A 23,263-nucleotide genomic window follows, 5' to 3' on the forward strand; every position below is an offset into this window, starting at 1 on the left:
TTGGAAAAGATAGTTATTCTAGTGTGTTTGATTTCTTTGTTGTTCATCTGGCGATGATAGGTAATTAAAGGCTTCATAATCACCGTAAGTATATATAGAACAACACGAGTATTATAAACCAAATCAATGGATTTCAAGCCGATTTAATGTTAATTCACAAATTGTATTATTTCATATTAAGCTTTTTTTTACAATGTAATTAATTCTAAGATTTTATACTTTTATGTAAACAACTTGTATATTGTAAATTTTTTTTTGTTACATATTTTCTCCTATTTTATATATTAATGCATCTTAGCTTGGATTGGTAGTGATGGTGGCCCTCTCTTTTTTCTTTTTATTTCATAAATTTTGACTTAAGATTTTGGGAAATTCTCAATGATTTCCTCAACTTTTGCTAAACTAAAATGGTAACCTCAATATTTTAGAATGACTCAAATTAAAGGTTGACTCTACCTAACCCAAGTCACCCGACCTCATCGAACCCGACCTAAACATCCTTATTGACACCTATTCACTCCATTCAACTATGGTAATTGACAAATACATATATAGAATTCTATAATTTATACAATTTTCTTATTAAGGTCAAATCACAAGAGGCAATCAACGTTTGGGTTAAACTTGGGGATGAAACCACATTATGGATATTGGGCCTCATAGGAGTGTAGGACCCGATCCCCCTTAATTTTCTTAAGAGTTATAACACATAATGAATATATTATATTACCTTAAATATTGATATAAAATGTAATGCCTGATAGAGAATTTCCATAGAATACTCTCATCCGTAGAAGGAAAACCTTGAATGGTGTGGTGTTTTATCATCGTATCCATGTTATGCGAACTTGTTGATTGGACAACAAGAAGTTGAGTGCACAAGGGCCGATTGGGCTGGGCACTAAGCAGAAAGACTAGACATCTGATTATATATGGAAGGACACTCTTGGCTATTGATTAGGTGTGTGAGTTGTTCGGATGCACAAGAGACTATTGGGCTGGGCACTAAGCAGAACGAACAGACATCTAACTACGGAAGGACACTCTTGGCTATTGATTAGGGGTGTGAGTTGTTCGGAGATTGTGATGGCGAAGTGAGTCGAGGTGGGCAAAAGTAGGATCAGGTCCTTGAGTTTGGGGCGTCTCAAAACTTTAGGATACTATAATGCATGTGACGTCTCAAAAGTGGGATCAGGTCTAACGACGCAAACATTAGTAGCAAAACTTGAGTTTAAGAACTTAAATCTTTAATTGATCACAGCTCCTTGCAGAGCTTAATTTTGATATTACACTGTTTTCCCAGTGTAAACTACATTAGATTGACAAAAACATATATAACAATAGAATCTAAGGCCTAGGAAATTATAAAAGCATCTAAAATATTCAATCGACGATGTTGGATTCTAACACATCCCAAGTTTTAAAGATCAACCAATGCTCAATAATATGAACCCTTCTATGAAACTGAAAGAATGATAAAACCTTAGGTTAGACCTCCTTCAATTACTGGGGGCTTAGCATAACGAGAAGATGAACAGCCGTTCCTTGCATCTGGAGAGCGAATTAGGCTGTGAGTCTCACTGTCTGATGTCATATCGTGATACCCTTTAGATGCCTCATAAAACCAGTCATTGTTGCATCCACTAGGAGCCAAGGTCAGTTCTTTTACAACCATTTTTCCTTCAAGCATGCTTAGTACCTCAGACATCACTGGCCTTATTGCAGGAGATGGATTAGTGCATAACAAAGCAACCTTAATCATTTTGAGTACTTCTTCCTTATTGTAGTCAGTACCAAGCGTCGGATCCACTAGTTCCATCAAATTTCCGTTCTGTTGTTGCAGAGCAAAGGCCTGAACACAGAAGCAAGTTTAAGAACGTATTCAATCTATTCAAACAAAAAATAAGAACAAAATCTGATCACAAGAAAACCATATTCCTCCCCATTAAGCACATCCAAAATGAAAAGTTTGACTTGATCAACCAACAATTACATACAGATTAAAAAAAACAAAATTAACATTGAGATAAATTAGAGCAGATCTGCCCATAAAATTAACATTTGCCTGTTCCTTTCTATAACGGGTTTGGGTATAGCCGTTCTGAGAAAAGCCATTATATAACGGCGCTTTGAAATCCACACCCAACTCGCAGTGACAGCCTATGGCGCTCCATAACCATTCTATGACACAGCCGTTAAGTTTTAAAAGTCAGTTTTCATTGTTTGCGAAGAACGGAAAGCCGGAAGAAGAAAATAGATTTCAGGGCAAAAAAAAAAAAAAAAATAAATAAATAAATAAACAAAAATTGACATGAAGTAAAGCATATATTCAAATTGTGTGATTATGTACCCTATTTTCCCACCATATCGATCCATATATAACCTAATTACTCTAGTTTGTCATCATCAATACATTTAATGAAACTGATGAAGTGGTCTGGTAGGTTACTGCTAGATAGGGTTATTCATATATATATGGACACTCTAGGCCCCATTTTCTACCTCAAGTAACTTGACATGATGAAATTACTTTGTTTAGTTTCTTGTAAAGAAATTTCAAATATCTGCAAATAATGTTATCCTCAATTAACTATATATCTGCAAACTTAAGCCAGCATAACTAGATTCAATTCTAAAGTAGCATACCTTGAAATTACCCTAATATCTTTGACACTCAACAGGGCCGTTACCTAGAAACACAAGGAATTTTTTAAAAAAATATTATTTTTTTAATATTTTTTTTTGTTGGGGGGAGGGGTGGGGAGGGGGGAACTAGGTGTACGTAGCTTACCAGCACAATTGTGAAGTGGCTCTATCTGGAAACAATCATATTTACAACAAGGTTGTTTCCATTTGTGATTGGACCCATGATTTGGAAGGCAAGTAGCTACCTCTTAATTAGCACTTTACTTTAGAGTGAGTATAAAAAAAATTCTGCCCATAGCAGAAACCCATCTAGTTCAAGAAATGGCATTACCAATCAATTGTGAGTGCCCTTTTTTTTCAGTATACCCCTTAAATAAAGTTGCAATGTGAAGTTTCTGGATGATAGAGCAAGAATATAAGGACTTAAATAATAGCATACCCAATCAAGGAGGCAGAAATAATTATCATCTGGTCTAAAATTTGTATTGTTTCTACCAGCAACTATCTCCAACGCCAAAACCCCAAAGCTGTAAACATCTGCTTTATAGGTCAAATAGCCCCACAATGCATATTCTGGTGCCATGTATCCTCTGCGAGAACAAGATAAGCATATCAACCATTATTCCACGCTAAAGTATCAAAACTTAACCAGAACTTCACAAATGTTCAATTCCATGTTAGTACACTAAAAATTATTTAATCATGACGAGAGATATAACAATTATAAAATTAAAAGCAGCTTTACTAATGGGTGGCTTATATTTTATTATAAAATAAAGCAATAAACTTCATTTCTTAAGATGATTGAGCCTGTTATTTAAGAAACCATTTCTATAAAATACCAGTATATAATAAAAAGTGGTTAATCTTCATAAGGAATGTCTCCGTGAGAACTATTCACAACATGAGATCCTTGTCCTTTTTTCAAGTTTTACTTTTCTATCAGTGTTTTTCCTAAATCAGTTGTGTTGTGCTTCAATGTATCCTAACTAAGGGTATTAACAAACTAAGCCTACTTGCAAACTGCTCAATGCTTGGTGTTGACTCGAATTTGGATTTGGCTCCAAATCTTAACAAGCCAAGCTTGAGGTATCCTTGGCTCGGCTTGAAAGCTCTTGAGTAATCTTAAATATTTTTTTTTTTATAAAATGATTTGACCTAAAGTTATTTATTGATAATTAGGCCTTGGGGGTCCTCTTCATATTTAAAGGCTGATTAAATCAAACATTTGATGACCGAGCTAGAGTCGAGTCGAGCTCATGCACTGTCTAGTAGTTTTGAGCTCAAGCTAAGAGCCTAAGTGTCGAGCTCAATCCGAGCTCAATTTCTAAGATCTTCAAGAGCCAAACCCGAGCTCACCACTATCGAGCTGGTCTTGGCCTGGCTTGGTAACACCCCTAATCCTGACTCCCTGTTTCTATACTAGCAAAACCAACATTTATCTAAATTATTGTCTACCATAAATCAAATCCACTTTTGGCTATAGGTTCCAAAGTTCTTCCATATTAGTAGCAGTAACAATAGTAAGGGTTATTTTCCATTAAGCGAGAAAATATTATGCATCAAAGATTAATTTTTGTGACGTCAAAATCCATCATGCAAGATGACAAACTTAAGTGTTAGCAAGTTGGATCCAAGTAGATGGTATACAAAAGGAAAATGCAACTAGGATAACAAACAATGAAGTATGCAAACTCCAATAAAGATAAAAGACCTCAGCAGTAAAATCACTAGATAAATTACTCACATTGTTCCGGCAACTCTAGTGCTAATGTGGGTGTGCTCCCCTTCATCAAGCTTAGCCAGTCCAAAGTCCGAAATCTTAGCATTGAGGTCTCCATCAAGCAGTATATTGGTTGCTTTGATGTCTCTATGAACAATTTTTATTATTGATTCCTCATGCAAATAGGTCAAACCTCTTGCCACATCAATGCAAATTTTCTGTCTAGTAGGCCAATTCAATTTCAGGTGACTTCTTCCTGTAAATTAAAAATACAGTTACAGCCATGTCCCACTAATTTTTTTTTTTTTCCCTGTAAATATAACTAAGAATTATGAAATGTTACAAAAAATCCAGGGAACAAAATGAACCATTTCTCCAATCAACTAAGTACCCAGGATGTGACTATTTGATTAAAGAATCGGTATAATTCTGTATTCAGAGCATATGTATACAGTAAGGATTTATCAATCACAATTGTTACTTACCAAACAGTGCACGTGCAAGGTTATTGTTCTCCATATATTCATATATCAAGAATAACTGATTTCCCTCGACACAACATCCATACAGTCTTACAAGATTTGGATGACGCAAACCAGAGATCATGCCAATTTCATTCACAAATTCTTGATTTCCCTGCTTTGATCTTGATGATAGTTGCTTCACCGCAATATGGGCACCATCTAGAAGTATCCCCTATGTCATAAAGTGAACATTAAGTACATAAATATAGCTATGACTCTATGTTGTATACAGTGAAGGAATTGTGTCATTAAAGCTAGAAGGATCAAGATCTTGCTAGTAAATTGATAATTATGAAACCTACCAAGTATACTGAACCAAATCCGCCTTCCCCAATTTTACTGTCAGCACTAAAATTGTTGGTGGCAGCTTTGATTTGCTTAAAAGTAAATAACCCAGTCTGCAGATCAAGTCCAGCAAGAACTGTGTACAGTATAAAAAGATTAAGCATTGAAAAAAATAAAGGCACCTTACATATAAGATCCACAATAAACATAGAATTTCAGAATTTGCACATACCCTATTAACAGAAAAACCAATAGAATATATTTTTCCTTCATACATGCTAGGATATTATATCTTCAAATATTAATTTTCTCCACTTCACAAGTATTCTACGCCTTCATCCATATTAGGCACTCTTCATTTTTAAATATCGATTTTGTCCACATCACAAAAATCCTAGTCATCAACCTTACCTTGACCTTTCATGCAACTTCATGGTTAGCAATTGCGAGTTATGTCTTGGATACTTATGCAAGTTTATGTTCAGTTATCCACTTATTCTTTCCCATAAGATTAGATACCGTGACAGTAATCAACACATAGTGAATCTGAAACGGCTTTTGAGGGTATGAGCTTGAATTATGAAAAGAAAATCTAGTAAATAAAGGTTCAAGGAGTACCTTTTTCTCTTGTTGCCATGTCTCTCGAGCCATATTTCCGCCAACAAATGAAAAGACCAATAAGAGTGGTGCACACCATTAAAATTGCAACTCCACCTAAAATCTTTACAATCTTCTGTCTATCGGGAGGAGGTTTGAACTCTAGCATGCAAAAGGGAGTTCCTTTAATTATCTTATGAGGTGATAGAAATATTAACACACAATTAAATTACTATGCACAAACAAATTGTCATTGACTCAGTATTTTTTTTTTTTTTTTTTGCCACAATGTCTATAAATTCCATGTTCATTGTAGAAAGTTTGTTCCTTAGATAGCCACGGAAATGTTTTAATAGACCAGCAAGAAATGCAATTGAAGTAGCACACAAATTTTCTTAGATCAATATTAGTGCAACGAATCAGTCTTTTTGTTAAAATAAAACTCCTCATAGGCACTTTAAAAAGAGATGTTGCAACCAAAGAGCCAATATCATATATGCAAACATTATCAATCAACAACAGCAGCTATAGGTCGTGAACAGATCACGGATTTCAGGTCATGGTTCATTCCCATTGATGTCTTTTTGTTGGTTGTAGTGCTTCAAAATAGTGTTAGTCAACGTATTTCCTATTTTTAAGTGTTATGGTTATTGGTCTGACTTAGTCTATTGTTTGTTGAGATAATTTGGTAGGTAGTGCACTAGTGGACTAGTGGGTCATGTGTTACATGCATCATGTCAGTAATGCTTCCATTATTCTAGTTGTTAGTTATTTTCCTAGTCTATATAAGTCGTGTAATCTTTGGTATTAAGGTAATCAAGTTATTAATCTTTTTCCCTTTATAAACTCAACACTTTTAAGTTGGGTCATATTCAAATAGTCAAATGTATTGACAACTAGCTTATTAGGAAAATCAATTCAATTGCAATTTAACAAAGTAAAAAAAAAGTTAGATAATACTACTGGTCTACTGCTATGGATAAGAAGCCACAAAATGAATGAAATAAGATTTTTCAGCTAAAGAACATTTACCAGACTTCACAGAAATTGCAGATACAAGTGGGCCGTATGTTCCTCTTACAGGTATTCCTGTGCTCCCTTTTCCAGCATAATAGAAACGGATTTCTATAGAATCACTCACGGGTATATGTTGATATACCTTCTTAACAACCTTATTAGTTCCATTTGCTTCCTTTACTATATTAAAATTCTTGTGAACAAGCTTATCCTACAAAAAAGAAAATATAGATAATGCTTACTGAATCTGTTCGTGATCATTAAGAATTCTATGAGCTTTGTGATGCTTTTAAAAGTTACCTGGATATATATATCAAACATCCGTCTTCCAAGACTGGAATAAGAATTGTTAGCAAAAACTATCTCACAGAAATGAAGTGTCACACTGTAGTTCCCTTTTCCCAAGCAACTACCATAGTATGTTAGAGATGTAGCTGACAACCGTGCTCTCGTGTATAGATTTGAGTCCGGCAATCTTAGTACTGGGTTGCCTTTTGCTATATAATTACCAGGAACTTGTGAAAACCAGAATTCCCCACTACTGCTAAACCCCCAATCTGCCCTTCTGGGAACAAATTTTGCAGCGCCCCCACGTTCATCATCTTCCTCATATGTAGTGTCTGCAATGGTGGTCTCTTTCCCACCACAGTTGATATGCATTGAATACCGAGCTTCATATATGAAAATAAATGTCAAAAGAAAACAAACAGGATGGAAATAATAGTGTTAATCATCTTAATGATTCTCATGATATCAAGACAAAGCATCCAATTAATAGAATTTGTCAGGATGTTGCTTCTGTTTACCTATAAGTACTTTTTATATAGAATGTAGAGACAATAAAAGAAACTAGAGAAAATTATATATAATAATTAAAAGTAAATGGGTATAATGTGTGGGAGTGTGCGACTGTGTGGGGATGGAAAAAGGGAGGAATTTTGCATCACAATGTTAGGAAAGTTGAAGATGTAGTGCACCTTTACAATGAAAGCTCTTCAAGCAGACACTAGATTTTCTGCATGAAGTTTTGACCCATATTAAAGACAAGTTAGGATGTTACATCACACAAGAGATTAAAGTCTGCCTATAGAAAACAAAAGCAGTTGACGAGCTTACAGGCTCTCTCCCCTTGAGAAGCTTCTGTATAAGTTTCTGAAGATGATAATGTCAAACATTAATTTCATAAGAGCAGAGAAACTGCCAAAATTTGAAGGAAGAAGTGTCTCACAGAATCTTACAGAGTCTCTTTATTGCAAGAAGAGGGTGCAGAATGTTCATCAAAATTGTTGTATGAAAGATCTATGTGGCTGTAAGCAAAAATATAAAAATAAAAATAAAAAATTAGAAACAAATTTTAACAATACAAATATAAGCATCTTATTGAATGGAAAAACTCAAAAGTAAAACTCCTAAAGGAATGTTTGCAGATATATCTCTGATGAAGAAAAAATAGTTATATATGAGCAGACTGCAGAAAGTACATGAACACAGGACAAGTTGTCCTCAAATAGTAAAAACAGATTACACAAAACCCATCGCTGTATTAACCCACATAGTAGCACAATTTACCCTCTGATGAAGATTCGGGCAGTCTGTTGACTCTGTTCTAAGCTTAGTCACTACATCATCTTCTCCTTTGCCCTTCCAAAGTCCACAAAGTGAACTTGCACCAAATACAAAACTCTACAAGAGAAAACCAGTACCCTCCATACAAAGCAAATAGCCTCCTACAAATATTACTTGCCATCTCACATTACAGAAAGAGATACAAGTATATCTCACTATTGGCAGAACAAAACAATTACATATCTGGTAAAAAGCTATATTTGGTGTTTTCCTTTGGAGCATATAGTTGGAGTTGATTCTGCTCAGAGCCAAGGTCCACACAAACACTCTCAGAAGATAAACTCTAATCCTCCCAATAAATTTGTGAACCAAGAAGAGAAGTAACCTTGGCAGAGAAGATAGACAACCCAAAAATGAGTTACGAAAAAAGGGTGCCTGTTGCGTCCCCATCCTCTTCCTAGGGTCCTCTTTCTCCAAAATTTGAGGTGGTAGAACCTTGAAAATCAACTAATCAAGTTGAGCTCATCTATCTCTCTATCATGGGGATGCCTCCATGATTAAAGAACTCAAACATTGTAAGCATGGAGTTTGCAAACGGGAGCAATAATGTGAAGTGGGCAAATTATATAATTGAGATAACCGAACAAAAAATGGTTGCTCCCCTTACCAAATTTGATTGTATAACTTCATTTACTTTTCTTCTTTTTATGAAACCATATGTGTTACTATCACCTTATCTCTTAATAAAAAAAATGGAATGAAGCCCTAATTCTTTCTCATACTTCAAATCTCAAGTCTATTTTACGCAAACATATAAGTAAATTCTTATGCTAGTTATATAATGATTTTTAGAGTAATTCCTAAGATTATCTAGGCTTTGAATACAATTATGAAGTTATTGTCAATCTAGTACACAATAGGAGAGCATTGTAATTCCAAAATTAAGCTTTTATTGACTGGCGATTAATGAATGAGAATCAAAGCCTCCTACCCCGTGTTGTCTTGCTTTAATTATTTGGTTGTGTTATATGCAACATAGATATTAAGTATATCATTCATTTTAATGCACCCCAAACACAATCAAGTCCCTCACACTCAATTTTCTCATTGCTGGCCCCATTTTGACCTCCTAAGCACACAATCAATTCTCAATATCGACTTATCGCTCTAGTCAAGTTGTCACCAATAGGCAAGAGTGTCTTATAAAAAATCAAACGCCATCTTTTATCACTACATACACACCAGTGCGCCACAAGATCTGGTGACCAAAGAACACTCAGGCCATGACAATAAGGCTACCGCAAGCAAACATAATGAAATAGCCAATGTCCGGTAGTACTTCACATTGCTAAAATATCAAGTAGCCTGGATTTAATTATGAATGATTAAGGTATTGTGCTTGCCTAGATGTAATAATGATGTATGCCAACACATATGCACATTAAATATTGACATTTAGCATTAATGTTATAATGTAGACATATATACTTCTAAATAGGTTTCTAATGGTGTAGAGACATTTTTAGGTCCCACAACTTAAGTCCAAACGGAACTTAAGTAAAACATATCAAACCTGCTGTCCGCTTTATTTGTAATCCAACTTGGAACAGGTCCACTTAGCATATTGCTTGTTAAATACCTGAAATTGGCAACAAGTATTATTCAGTAAAATCATGAAGGCCCAAATCAATGGGGTGCAGACACAATGAGTTACTACACAAGCACAGTATAGCATTGTTAAAAAGTGAACAAGTATCAAATTTGTGCAACATACATGATTTATGATTTGTGCTATCATGACACCAACTTTGATAGAGGTGTCAAAATAACTTTCAGAGACGTTTGCAGTAACTTTCTTGTATCAAGAATCAATATGGTTCCCAGAATCCCAGTAGTTGTCAGAGTTAAGGTCCTCAAAGATTTCTTCCTCTCACACCCCCCCTCCCCACCAACTAGCATTGTAATGAGCCAACACAATGCGGATGATTAAATAGAGCAGAAAATGGTGATTTTGATTAATAAAGCGTATGACTGGACAATTTACACAGAATATAAAGGAAATAAGACGAAATTTGCATTTAAATCTTAAACTTAAATAGATAGTACAAGCTTTGACTCTTTGAGAGGGATGCAATTTTTATTTTCTGCAAAATTAAGCTTTAACGTTTTTTCACTTTTGATAACTAAAAACATAATGCTAGAATCACTCATAATAAGAATAGATAATCGAAGAAATGGCAATGCCCAGCTGTCTGATTTTTAGTGATGGTCAGATTTCACCATTTCTGCTTTAATCTTTTATCCATTTTTTTATATTTGTGAGCAGGAAGATGGTGAATTTAGCAAAAGACAGTCATGATAAGATATTTGCAGAAGTCCATGTCTTTGAAAATATCAGACTGTCATAGGGACAGATGCCGAAGTTCAAAATGAAAAAGCAGATTGATGTTAGAAAGAATATCTGAATATGCTTCATACTTCTGGTGGCTTAATTATGACATTACATAGTAGTAACTGGATTACATAAATTAAACTGCTTACATATTTTGCAATTTATTTAAATATTGAAGCTCGTTTGGAATAGATCCATTCAATTTGTTGAAGCTGAGATCCCTGTAAAATTTAATGACAGATTAGCAGTAACTTTTGAAAAAGAATGTCAAAGAAGCTAATATATATTTAGAATTCTGGATGAAAGATTGCTCTATATAAAAGCGAAAGGGTAGTATAGTGCTATAGGGTATTCGCTTTATTTCAATACCTTTTCTTTCCAACTATGTTTCATAATAGCAACAACTAGGAGAAACAATTAAAACATAGGTGACTATAATGGTATAACCCCTGTCCTCTCTAGAAAAGCTTAAATGCTATGCATACCTTTGTCCCTCTTTATACTTCATCAACCATTAGTTCTGGTTCATTGAGCAGATAAGAGAAAATGGCATGGCACATGCAGTAAATTTAATGCTTATGTGGCTCAAGATCACCAGCTCCTTGAATTATTACTGATTAATTGATTCAAAATTTCTATCAAATTACAATCTTCAGCACTGTAAAGCATGAATTATTATTTCTTCTTCAAAAAAAAAAAAAAAGAGGCATGTATTATTAACTGCTTCCTCCTCACAGCTTCACAGCTATCATATTTCCAAATCAAAGCCACTAAAGGTCAGTCCCTTCTACCAGCCACTAAAGGTCAGTCCCTTCTCCTTTTAGAAATCTTTACACCGTAGGGACTAGTAGCAATTCACTCCAAATCCAATCTGTCCAAAGCCAAAAATTCTAAACTGAATTCAAAAATCCAACTCCATATCCAATTAAAAAAATGAATTTGATTAAGGGATGGGAGCGAGTTGGATGTTATGTAGACTCCGACTCCAACCGCTCAATTCTATGTGTTGGTAATTAGATGGTAGCTAATAAAAATTGCTTACTATATTAATTGGTTTGACTAACTAGTTTGATTAGCTATTTACCAAACACTTTTACACAACCAGCTAATCAAACTAGTTTTTTTTTTTTATTAGCTGGTTGTGTAAAAGGTTTTGGTAAATAGTTAATAATTGATAGTTGTTTCAGTGTATGTAATAACCAAAAAGCTAAATGTTCAATAAGCTAATTTAATAACCAAAATAGCTTTTTCAGAATGATCAAGCCACTGATTAGCCTTAATAAGGTAAAAACGCTCGACAAAATTAAATGTAGCAGGTGATTTACATAACATTAATAAATTATTCAATCTGTATAAGCAAATGAGGCATAGTAATTTAGTGTTACTCCCTCATTTTTTTTTTACTGTTCATTTGGTCAAACCTTAAGATTTTTAACCGTATTTTGTAATTTATCAGTATGTATAAAAAAGAATCATACTAGATAATTCCCAAGTATGCTCTGTTTTTAAAATTAATAGTATTTCAAATTCAAATATAGAACTGTCTAGAAAAATATGCATATCAAAAAATAATTAAACAACAACGTTCCTACACAGATTATTAATTCTATAAAAATCTAAAAAAAAAAAAAACGAGTAAAGTAGAGTTTAGGAGGAAATATTTCCTTAAAGAAAAAAAATCTGCTCATATAGCCTCAATCTTTTGTTTGAGATGGTTCTTTAACATGGTATCAGAGGCAACGTGACACATAGGTCACGGGTTCAAATCTCGTCCACCCCCCACTTTCAAGTGGAATATTAAGTGCAGGAGTATACCATCAACTCCGGGAATATTTTTTATACTCTATCATAATATATATACATGGGACATTATAGAATCGTGTAAACATGTTTTATAATATCAACTTTTAAATATTTATAGAAATAATATTTAAACAAATATTTATGGTCAAATTTGTATAATGGAGACCATGCAAATGGAAAGATTAAAATAAATTTTAAAAAGAGAAAAAAAAAATAAAATGAAGCAATTAAGAGTGTCTATTCTCATATTTTATACTCCCTCTAGTTTTTTTTTTTTTCCTTTTAATGCATCACTTCGATAGCAATGTCGATGAATACATAGAATAATCAAATTTGGTACATATAGCCGACCCTACTTATGAGATTAAGGCTTTAATTGATTGACTGACTTTCACTAGCATATTAACCGACACACAACTTTGACTATTAATACATTATAAAATTAGACATCGTGACTAATCCAACAATATATTAAAATCTGATAGAGTATAAAACATACCTGAGAATATGTTATATACTCTATCACTCCTCCTCAAATGAAAGGCCCTTTGGGCTTGAAATGTGGATGCGACATAGGCCCACCCATATCTGGTGCGAATTAATAGATTATAAAACATACTAGGAATATGTTTTATACTCTATCAAAATCATTAAAATATTCTTATTAAAATATCCCAATCTTATCAAATCATCACTGTTTTTAATTAATCCACATCGATTTTCATGAAGGGTTGTGCTAATCCTTTTTCAACATTATATTAACTTCTCATTTTCCTAAACCTAAGAAAATATCTTATTAAAATATAAAAAATGTCTTAAATATAAATTAGCAATTTAGCAAAGTTTAAGAAAATTATAATAGTAACCACTAATAAATTTCACATAGGAATATTTTCTCTCAATCTCAATCTTAACCTCCGTTTTCTACTTTTTTACTACGGCCATGAGGCTCGCCGGCGGCCGTGTGGCTCACCGCCCACGCCAAAGCGTCGGCGAGCCTCCGATCTATTCCCTTAGGTTGTTTTTTTCCTTTCCCGTTTTGGTTTTTTATCTTTTCAGCCTTACAACTTGCGCAGCTCCTCTTCGTCCGCCGCCTCTGTTCATCACCGGCCGTGAGGCCGGCTTGCCGCCGTACTTCTTCTCCGCTTCCCCGCCGCGCCTATGCTCCACCTCTTTGGCTGTTGTAGCGACGTTGAGTTCGAGGACGGGGAGGGTGAGTTATCTCCCTCTAAGTCCCTCGTGTAGGGCCGTTCTGGGTCCCTCGTGTAGGGCCGTCGGTGCCGCGGCTCAGGGGTGTGGGGTTTGGGCTTCTCGGGCGGGTCTCGGTCTCAGCGGTCCGTGCTTTTATATCCGGCGGTTTGTGGGTTAGGTTGGTGAACCTCGGAGCATTAGTGGTGGGGCTCGGTTTGGCGGCGGGGTGGGTTGTTAGGGTTTCGTTCGTTGTCTTAGTTTTTAAGTTTTTTCCTGTTTTTTCTTTTAGGTGCCTTTGTGTGTTTTTTAGTTTTGTTATTTTTTCTGTTTGTGTGGTGTGCTTGGGTGATTTGGGGCTTGCAGATCGGTTTACCGATCTTCTGGTCCAGGATTTAAACCGGGTTTTTTGGCTATGGGGCTTCGGTTTGATCTGGTGGTTTGGGCTAAAGGGGTATGCTTCCATGCCGATATCCGTGTTTGAATCGGAGATTGTCTTGTCTATAGTGAAGTGTACGACACCAATTTTGATTTCAGGTGGAGGAGTACGGGATTCTGAGCTAATGAAGGTTCACGTCAGAAACTACAACATATTGTCAGATCCCCTTGCAAGAGGCTGCATAGGACAACATTATATGAGCCAAGGGTACTTAAGAATGTCATTTTGCGCGTGCAATTGTAGTTTCCTTTATTTCGAACTTGTAATTGGTTTTTTTGTCTTTGTATTGTTCGATTACGATCTCTTATGTAAGTGCCGTATGGCTTATTATTAATGAATTTTAATCTCCCCCCCTTCAAAAAAAAAAAAAAAAAAAAATTATAATAAATACTCATATCATTAAATAAAAAATCCAACCCGAGCATGGATAAAAACTAGTTTTATTAAGAGATTTTTTTTTCAGAAGGAAAGTTTTATTAAGAGACATTAGTTTCCATGTAAATCAATCAATCAATCAATCAAAGCCTTAATCCCATAAGTGGGGTCGGCTAACATGAACCAAATTTGATTATTCCGTGTAGTCAGCGACATAAATGTTCCTCCTCCATCCCTTACGATCTAATGCTTCATCCTCATGCAAATTCATATACTTCATATCCTTCCTAACTTCTTCCAACCAAGTCATTTTTAGCCTCCCTCTCCCTCGTTTTACCCCTCCATAGTCCCACTCTTCCACTCTTCGAACCGGTGCACCCTCGGGTCTCCGTCTTACATGCCCAAACCAACGCAAGTGATTTTCCCTTAGTTATCTGCAATGCCTGCCACACCTACTTTCTTGCGAATAACCTCATTTCTGATTCCATCTCTTATAGTGTTCCCACACATCCACCTTAACATATGCATTTCCGTAACTTCTACCTTTTTATGTGCTCCTTTTTAGAAGCCCAGTACCATAGAGCAACACGGGTGTTATGGCAGTCTTGTAGAATTTTCCCTTCAACTGTAAGGGAATGCTTCGGTCACATAACACTCCTGTGGCCGCTCTCCATTAGTTTCCATGTAAATATCGATGTATAATTGTTTCCCCAGGAAATAAGATTTTAGGTGGAATTAGATCGAAGTTGGGAGATCCAAGGCTAAGCAGAGTAGGATTTTATTAATCAGTGATGGATTGAAAGTTTGATTCTTAGTCAGATCAGAGCCAAGCTGCCAAAGTATACGCAATTTGATTTAAAGCCTACACATAATCTTTTAAATATCTAACAAAAAGATTAACAAAAAAGAATCCCAACAAACTTGAAATGAAAATCATGAAGAAGAGAGTTACAAAATTTTCAATCTCGACATGGCTGCTATATAACGAGGAATAGGCCCATAAAGCTTGCAGCTCCTTAACATCCTAGAAGAAAAAAAATGATAGTGACAAACAATTAAAATAAGTAATAGTAAAAACTGGCAATGTCAGCAGTGGTCACCAACTATATGCTTTTTTTGAAAGAGCTCTTTCACAAAAGAAAAAGGAACTCACAATCGCATCAAGCCGGTCAGATTCTCTAGAGATGGAAACTCGGAGCCTTCTCCATTCAAATCACTGATCCTTCTGTACATGTCATGCTTAATATTGTCAGCATATTTTCCCAAAATATCTAAATTAGTTTGAGCTTACAGCAGATTCCAGAGACTAGCTTAACGTAATTTGTTTACAGTATGCTTACAATTCAATTAGGTTTGTCAGCAGTGATATACTGGATGGTACTGGTCCTTCAAAGCCACTACCTTGAATCTGTCTGCAAATAATCAAATTTGGGTAAATTTAAAGATGTCATCATACAGTCTGCACTTTGCAGTTCAACAAACATTGAAGCAGTAAAGACTTACAGCTTTTCAAGTTGTTTCAAATGATGAAAAAAATTGGGTATCTGTCCGCTGAAGTTATTACTGCTTATCCTACTGATAACCAAGTGAAAAAACAAAAAAAGGGAGCATTATGACCACAAATTGGGCAATGTTTCGCAATTTATAATAAAATCAATTTTGAAATGAAATTTAAAATTAAAATTCCATATCAGTCGGGATATTCTTACAGTTCGATCAGATTCACTAGCTTATTTAGCTCAATTGGTAACTGTCCAGCAAGATTGTTGTCATTAAGCAGTCTAGCAACAGGCAACCAGGAAACTGTCAAAGATATGCCATTAAAATTTCAGAAGTAAGAAACCCTGCAATGCTTTGGTTGCCTGTATAAGCAAACAGATCATTGTCATAAGAAGCAAATGACCTACAAATTTTTTAGGTTGACCAACTTCCCAAGCTCTGCAGGAATAGTTCCAGTAAATGAATTGCTTTCCATGCATCTGAGATTTAGTATCACCAGTGCAAAGCATCAGTATTAAATAGGCTTACAATGAAATATGTGATCAAATATATATATATGTGTGTGTGTGTGTGTGTGTGTATATAGGGGAGGGATCCGGTGAGAATAGGTCCATATGTGAGAAAATATACTAATATGAGAACTGATTTTAAATTTAGAATATCTGAGTAAAAATTTAGAACATATGAGTAAGAATTTAGAACATATCATGCAAATTCAGAACACATGATTTAAAATTTCAGAATACATGATTTAAAATTTTGAACACGTGAGTAATAATTTAGAACTTCTACACGAGTAATAATTTAGAACATTTGATTTTGGATTTACAATGCGTGATTAAAAATTTGAAAAGCCTGATTTGAAAATTAGAAAATTTGAATAAATTTTAGAGCATCTAATTTAAGATTTAGAACATGTGAATAAAAATTAAGAAACCAGATTTCAAACTTAAAACATATGAGTAACATTTAAAACATGTGAGTAAAAGTTTGGAACATACTAGTAATACTTTAGAACATATGATTAAAAAATTTAGAATATACGAAGTATAAAGATAAGATTTAGAACAAATAATTAAGATTTATAACATGTGAGTAATGATATAAAACATTTGATTTAACTCATTTAAGATTTGGAACATGTATATTAAAATTTACAACATCTGGTTTAAAATTTAGAACATACGAGTAAAAATTTAGAACATGAGAGTGTTCTCACATATGAAAGATTTCTCACATAAAGAGGAATTCTCACATGAGCCTTCCCCTATATATATATATAAGTGTGCCTGCAATATTAGGAAAAAAAAAGGCATACACATAAGTGAGAGTTGTAATGTTCCCCAGAAACTTTGGAATTTGACCAGACAGTTGGTTTGCCATAAGAGACCTGTAGCCACTCCATAGTTATGATAATAAAAAGCAAAGACAATCCAAAAACAGATTACAAGATCAATGCTGCATACAAATATTCTAATTTCATTGTAGCCCATTCTTCTGGTATTTTACCACTGAGAAGGTTCCTCGACAAATCACTGAAAATTAAGAAAAAATAATGTTAGTCCTCTGTCCTCCAACTTCCATATGACCAGCTATGATCACCAATATTATAAAAAAAAAAAAAAAAAACTGAAGTACAAGAATTCTGATACATTGTCTTGAGGTGGGGTAACTTCACTAATGATTTCGGAAGGCTACCAGAAAGACTTTGACCCTTAATGGACCTGTTCAAGCAACAAACTTAATAAGTCAACTACCAAAGACTTGATTGCAATAAAACTGATATTTCTACCTCAAGCTTCATTGAAATGGAAAAAAGGGACCAGTAAATAAAGCGTGAAAGATGCATAAGAATTAAAATTGCTATGCGTACCCATTTTACAGAAAAATGATTTGCGTCAAAGCAATAAAGCATGTAGAGAAGAGGACAGACTAACACTACAAATTAAGGAGCTTCTGTACTCCATAGTTCAAGCTGTGAAGGTGGAGTTTCAGGTCCCGAGGATTCAGCATAAAACAATCTTCCTTTGCAAAATAGCAGTGTGTATGGGGTTATAATCCTGAGCCCCATACCTCTGAGTTAAGCATAGCATATGTTTCCTCAACAGCTTTGTATTTTTTAAAAAAAAAAAAATTCAGAACAAAAGAAAATGAAAAGAATGGAAATTGTAAAGAAAGGGATCAAATTAGGATTTATATTGTTAAACTCATCAGAGGAGTTGTGAATCATCTGCTTTAGTGTTAATTGCTACTGAGGAATCCATGTTTCTTGCTTTCCCTCCATCCAAATTCCACCAAATTTGAGGGAAAATGAAAGCTGAAACCTTCCTATAGTTTACTTCCCATTCTTTCCAACCCCGAAACATTAAATCTACAAATATGTGAATTGAGACGATTTTTCTTTCCAATGTCATTCTTTTCAACTATTCAAGACCAATTCCATTCAATCAAATAAGTGGTTCTTAAATTTTTTACCAATAGCAAAAAACTTTAGGGAATCATCATTCATCAATAGCAAGATCTCTGAAGTGATATATCTATGAGTAAAAGGGCATTTCAAATAGTCCAAGATTAACAGCACACATTCCTCTTAATCTTGCATATGTATTCCCAAATCTGTATAGTTTCTAATGAAGAAATTTTGCCAATCAGAAAAAGACTTCTAGTGGCAATGTGGGTTATACAAATGCAGTTCTTGTGTCCTAGAAAAATGTCCAAGAGTTGCATTCTCAAATCTCTAGAAAGTTACCTTCTATAAAACTACTCAATTTTCTCAATGTGGCTTAGTGCATATTTTGATATTTATTCAATTAGCACAGCCACAATGCCCACAAGTATACAATAATACCAAAGCCTATATTCCAAAAGGATAGGGTCAGCTGCATGAATTAATAATTAAACTCCCATGGTCGACGCAAATATTATTTTCCTCCTTTCACTTCTATCAAGTCTTAAATGTGCTCTTCCAAGCCAAATTCTTCAGATCTTTTATAGCTCCTTCCATTCAAGTCACTTTGGCTAGCCTTGACTTCTAAAATTCTAACAATATATAGATATCCTTACTAGTAGTCAAATTAATTTTATTCCACTTGAACTAGTCAACCATTTATAAATATTGACTTCAACCCTACCTTCCCTTATTTTCAAAATAGAAAGTTGCCTACACAGTGGAGTTTGAAAATTGAAGTCATATCATCTTAGGCCTTGTCTTATCTGCAAAGAGCCATCCAAATTTAGACTTCACATCAATTTCAAATAAAAACTTCCGCTCCCTATCCCCATCCTGCACACATTTCACCTTCATAGCTTTTTAAGCATTGTGAATGACTGAATGGCCAAGGCGCAAGGCAAGAAGATTCTCATTTAATATTCCACATAGAAATAAAAGCTTGTTCATTCCCTCAATAGAAAGTTTTATAAGATTTTGCATAAATCATACGAAGCATTATGAGTTTATGACATCAAATAGCCTACGGCTATGAGTACTTTGTGATATTATCTTTTCAGCATATTTCATTTCCCGAATCAAGTTAAAAGATATACTCCACAAAAGTTGTGAAATCACTAAATTGAATAACCTGAAACTTTAGTTCCATTCCCATAGCTTAGCTAGATATCTCCTCAAATAACTTATATCTTCCATGTCATATTAACTCTTTTTCAATTTCAGAGTACAGAAATACAAGCCAAAGCTGCAAAAACGTTTAACAGCCAATGCCCTGCAAAAGCTAAATCACCCTACCCTATCAACTCTTAAACACAATTGCGAAGATGACTATGATTTACCATCTTGAATTCAAATGTGAGTCAGATTGCTCTACATATCATCTTCTGAAGTCTACTCTTATGTTCATGCTTTTCTAAACTCATCAATAGCTTCCAATCTATATAAAAGCTCAATCCTTTAGAAATTCTCTCTCATACATTCTGCGATCACCAAAATCTCCAATATTCCTGTCTTTAACAGATTTTTCAATATTGAACTTCTCCATAACTTAAAAAAATAATAATAAAAAAAACCCTACCGACTCACAAGATCAAACTTCACACCATTTATCGACCCTTCCCTTCAATTCATTTTCAGAGGTCTTAGGATTAGATTCCGACAAATATTGGCGTCTTTGATCATTAACTTAATACTTCCTTTGTTTCCAAATACTTGCAACAATATGGCTTTCACACTATTCGCAAACTAAACTTTGATTATGGTTATCTATGCTCAAGGTTAAACATAGTCATGTGGATCTTGTTAGATTTGCCTCAATGTATATCAATAGTTGAAATTGTACGTTGGCAAGCATGAAATTGGAAGTGTATCAAGTATTCTAAAAAAGTAGGAAGCATTTAGTTGGTAAGTGTTAAATCACTTTTGACTTCCAACAACTTAAAATGTTCACATAGACAGGCCTGCAACATATTCTTCTGTCTGTTGCCTCTTGATGAGTAGTTTTTATTTTTATACTTTCATTATAGCTGCATCAGCAACCCATTTGATTGCTCCAAGAAATCTTAATACATGCCCAAAACAATTAAAGAGTAATTTTAAGATCATAATATTCTTATTTAAGAAAGATGATTTTAAACAAATAAAAAGGAAGACATCATACTGGAGTTGTTCACCACTATATATAAAGTATAAACAGAGACATGGATAAATAGTTAAAATAACTATCTGATTCTGACTGAGAATAACTCACAAATTTTTCAAGTGCCATCTGCCACCAAAACAATCGCAGGTCACTTGATTAACATAAGTTGGTCTTGCTGGGTCCGCTTTAGAAAACCAACTTGTGTGATTACTGCAAGGATCTTCATTGAAATTCCAGTCCCTTTTCCCCAATTCCTTGGCTATCTCACGAAGCGCAACGACTGCAGAATGATTACTTCATTGTGTTACTCACGTGCAAAGGGGAGTACTTCACTACATTCCATTAAACTAACATTTCTTCAAATCATCAAACCGAAAATTAGGCTCAAGATGAAATAATTAGTGAACTCATTACCAATATATTCTTCATTGTCAATACAGCATATTCATCTACATATAATGTGTGGGTCATTAAGAAGTATACTCTCCAAGACAACCCAATCACCAATTGCCACGACATGAAATTTGATTGAACTATTACGACTTAGCAATGGCTACATGTCAACAAAGGGCCTATAATATCAGGTCATCATGAGCTAGTTACTTTAGGATAGCATTTATGCAATTGTAGGAACTTGGAAGGAATTTGTAGAAGGGATGAGATAAAGATAATATAAGGAGAAAAAGATGGGTGAATTATTACCCTCTGTATTGTGGTAATATATTATCCTATGGGTGGTGGGGGACTATTACCCCCAAACTGAGGGCAGTAATTTCAATCTCTGCTCCTTACACCATGCATTACCACCATACAACCCTTTTAATTGAAGAACATCCTGTATATAAGAGAGAGGGATGATAGCAGTAATCATCCGACTTAAAAGCAAATTGCACACAGCTTTTAAATAGAAATGGAAGTCAACATAATACAAAATTAAAAGCTAAAATCATATTACCCACAAATCAGTCTATAAATAACTGTCCATTGTTGGCAAGACCGTAAGACCAATTCGTTACAATTTCAATCCCCTTCCCTTTTTTCCTCATTTGTTATCCAAATGAAAGATAGTTCGTCACTCCATTTCCCTTCCCTTCCTTTTCCCTCCATTTCCTTCAATACAAACAAAGTGTCATTCCTCAATGTGGCATGTCGTACATCCAAAACCAAGATATCAACACGTCTCGATCACAAAGACAAAGTTATAGAACTGTTGATTTTCTTCAATTGCTCATACTGTAACTTAACTTTTTGCTAAATTTTCAATCCTAGCTTTCATTCTAACATTTTCCCGCCACTTGTTAAGGATAAATTGTGTTATGTAAGATTAGTAGTAATGTAATATCTAATGATAATTAAGTATTTTAGCTACTATTACTCCAAAAAAATGCAAGCCTTTATTGTTTCTAATAAGCATTGACCAATTCTATACTCCAAGTACATAGTTATACCAACAATAAAAAAAATCCCAAATCAATAAACAACAATTGTAAACACTTTTCATTGACACAAATCATCAAACACTTGGTAGGCATAAAAAAGGCAAAAACCATGCTCAACCACTCCAATAAAAAACGAAAAAAACCCACCAAACTCATGAATTGTAACAAGGGTAAACGTTAAATACCTTCTTTAGCGGCTGTTCGTTGACAATGATCACTGCTTAACCCAAACTGAGGAAGCAAAACCCAGAAAACAGCAACAAGAACAGTACCAAAACAACGCAACATAATCTTCCAAATTCAGCTCAAAAATCAACCCAGAAAAACTGAGGTTCTTCTTTAAAGTTTCAAAAATGGTGGGAAAAAATGGATATAAAAAGGATTGCATAAATGGTTGTGAAGAAGAGGAAAATTGATCATTCAAAGTTAGGTGGTTGTTTCGAAAGTTTAATTTCCGAATGAAATTAATTATTGAGAAAGATAGTGGAAAAAATTCTAATGTATTAAAGACGAAGCTCATGATTTCCTGATAAAGTCACATCAATTTCCGACCATTTCCGAGTTGAGGATGAAATTCAACTTCGGACAGCAGATACGACGCACTTGGCCTCGGTTGCTTTTGGATTTTTTTTTGGACAAAACGTGTCACTTCACTTCATCAGTACAGAAACTATACTGTACAATTTTATACGGTTATCATCTGACTAGGAGGTATCCCAATTTTCCAATCAGTATATACGAAATACTCCCTCTATCTCTATTTATTTTTATTTTTTTTTTTTTTTTTTTTTGGTTTTTCTACATGGTACCCCTGAGTTATTGGGTTTTTTACGTTGTACCCTTTTAAATCCAAAGTTCTACAAGGTGCTCTTGAGTTTTTGGGTTTTTTCTACATGATACCCTTGAGTTGTAAAATAAATGACTCTTAACGTTATTTGACTCAAACTAACACCGAGTAAAGTATAAAGTTCCTCCCTAAACTTAGGCAAAAATTGCAATTCACTCACTAAACTTACAAAACTTGCATTTCACTCACTGTACTGGTCACCGGAGGTCATATTTCCGTTTGTAACCGGTTTCTCCAGGTAAAAAAAAGGTAACTCCCTAAACTTTGTATTTTATTTAATTTTTTAAGTCTGTACAATCTAATCAAAACTGAACACCCAATGGGGAGCACCTT

At 34.5% G+C, this 23,263-nt stretch overlaps 1 protein-coding gene across 1 annotated transcript; it reads right to left on the reverse strand.

Annotated features, from left to right (window-relative positions):
* Positions 1-1,230: 1,230 nt before the first annotated feature.
* On the reverse strand, positions 1,231-22,691 carry LOC145611435 (putative LRR receptor-like serine/threonine-protein kinase At1g07650). Its single transcript, XM_081666766.1, has 24 exons — positions 22,269-22,691; positions 20,753-20,924; positions 17,708-17,779; positions 17,522-17,590; positions 17,374-17,445; positions 16,463-16,534; positions 16,265-16,336; positions 16,059-16,130; positions 15,896-15,967; positions 15,709-15,780; positions 15,508-15,579; positions 10,900-10,971; positions 9,932-9,997; positions 8,031-8,099; positions 7,909-7,944; positions 7,770-7,807; positions 7,093-7,463; positions 6,808-7,003; positions 5,797-5,937; positions 5,196-5,314; positions 4,855-5,065; positions 4,394-4,625; positions 3,086-3,236; positions 1,231-1,852 (listed from the first exon to the last, which is right to left on the reverse strand). The coding sequence occupies exons 1-24, from the start codon at positions 22,369-22,371 to the stop codon at positions 1,484-1,486; spliced, it is 2,991 nt and encodes a 996-aa protein (XP_081522892.1). The 5' UTR covers positions 22,372-22,691; the 3' UTR covers positions 1,231-1,483.
* Positions 22,692-23,263: the final 572 nt, after the last annotated feature.

This window comes from Chenopodium album, chromosome 24, assembly GCF_948465745.1.
Source record: "Chenopodium album chromosome 24, dcCheAlbu1.1, whole genome shotgun sequence".
In the NCBI taxonomy this organism is placed as follows: domain Eukaryota; kingdom Viridiplantae; phylum Streptophyta; class Magnoliopsida; order Caryophyllales; family Amaranthaceae; genus Chenopodium; species Chenopodium album.

Bases quoted from the DNA above. Each gene is read 5' to 3' on its own strand.
- LOC145611435 (XM_081666766.1), bottom strand. From the start codon at position 22,371: ATGTTGCGTTGTTTTGGTACTGTTCTTGTTGCTGTTTTCTGGGTTTTG. The intron at 17,446-17,521 runs GTATGCAGCATT...GAGTGGCTACAG, and splicing joins ACAATGAAATTAGAATATTT to GTCTCTTATGGCAAACCAAC. The intron at 5,315-5,796 runs GTACTCCTTGAA...TACTGTACACAG, and splicing joins CATGGCAACAAGAGAAAAAG to TTCTTGCTGGACTTGATCTG.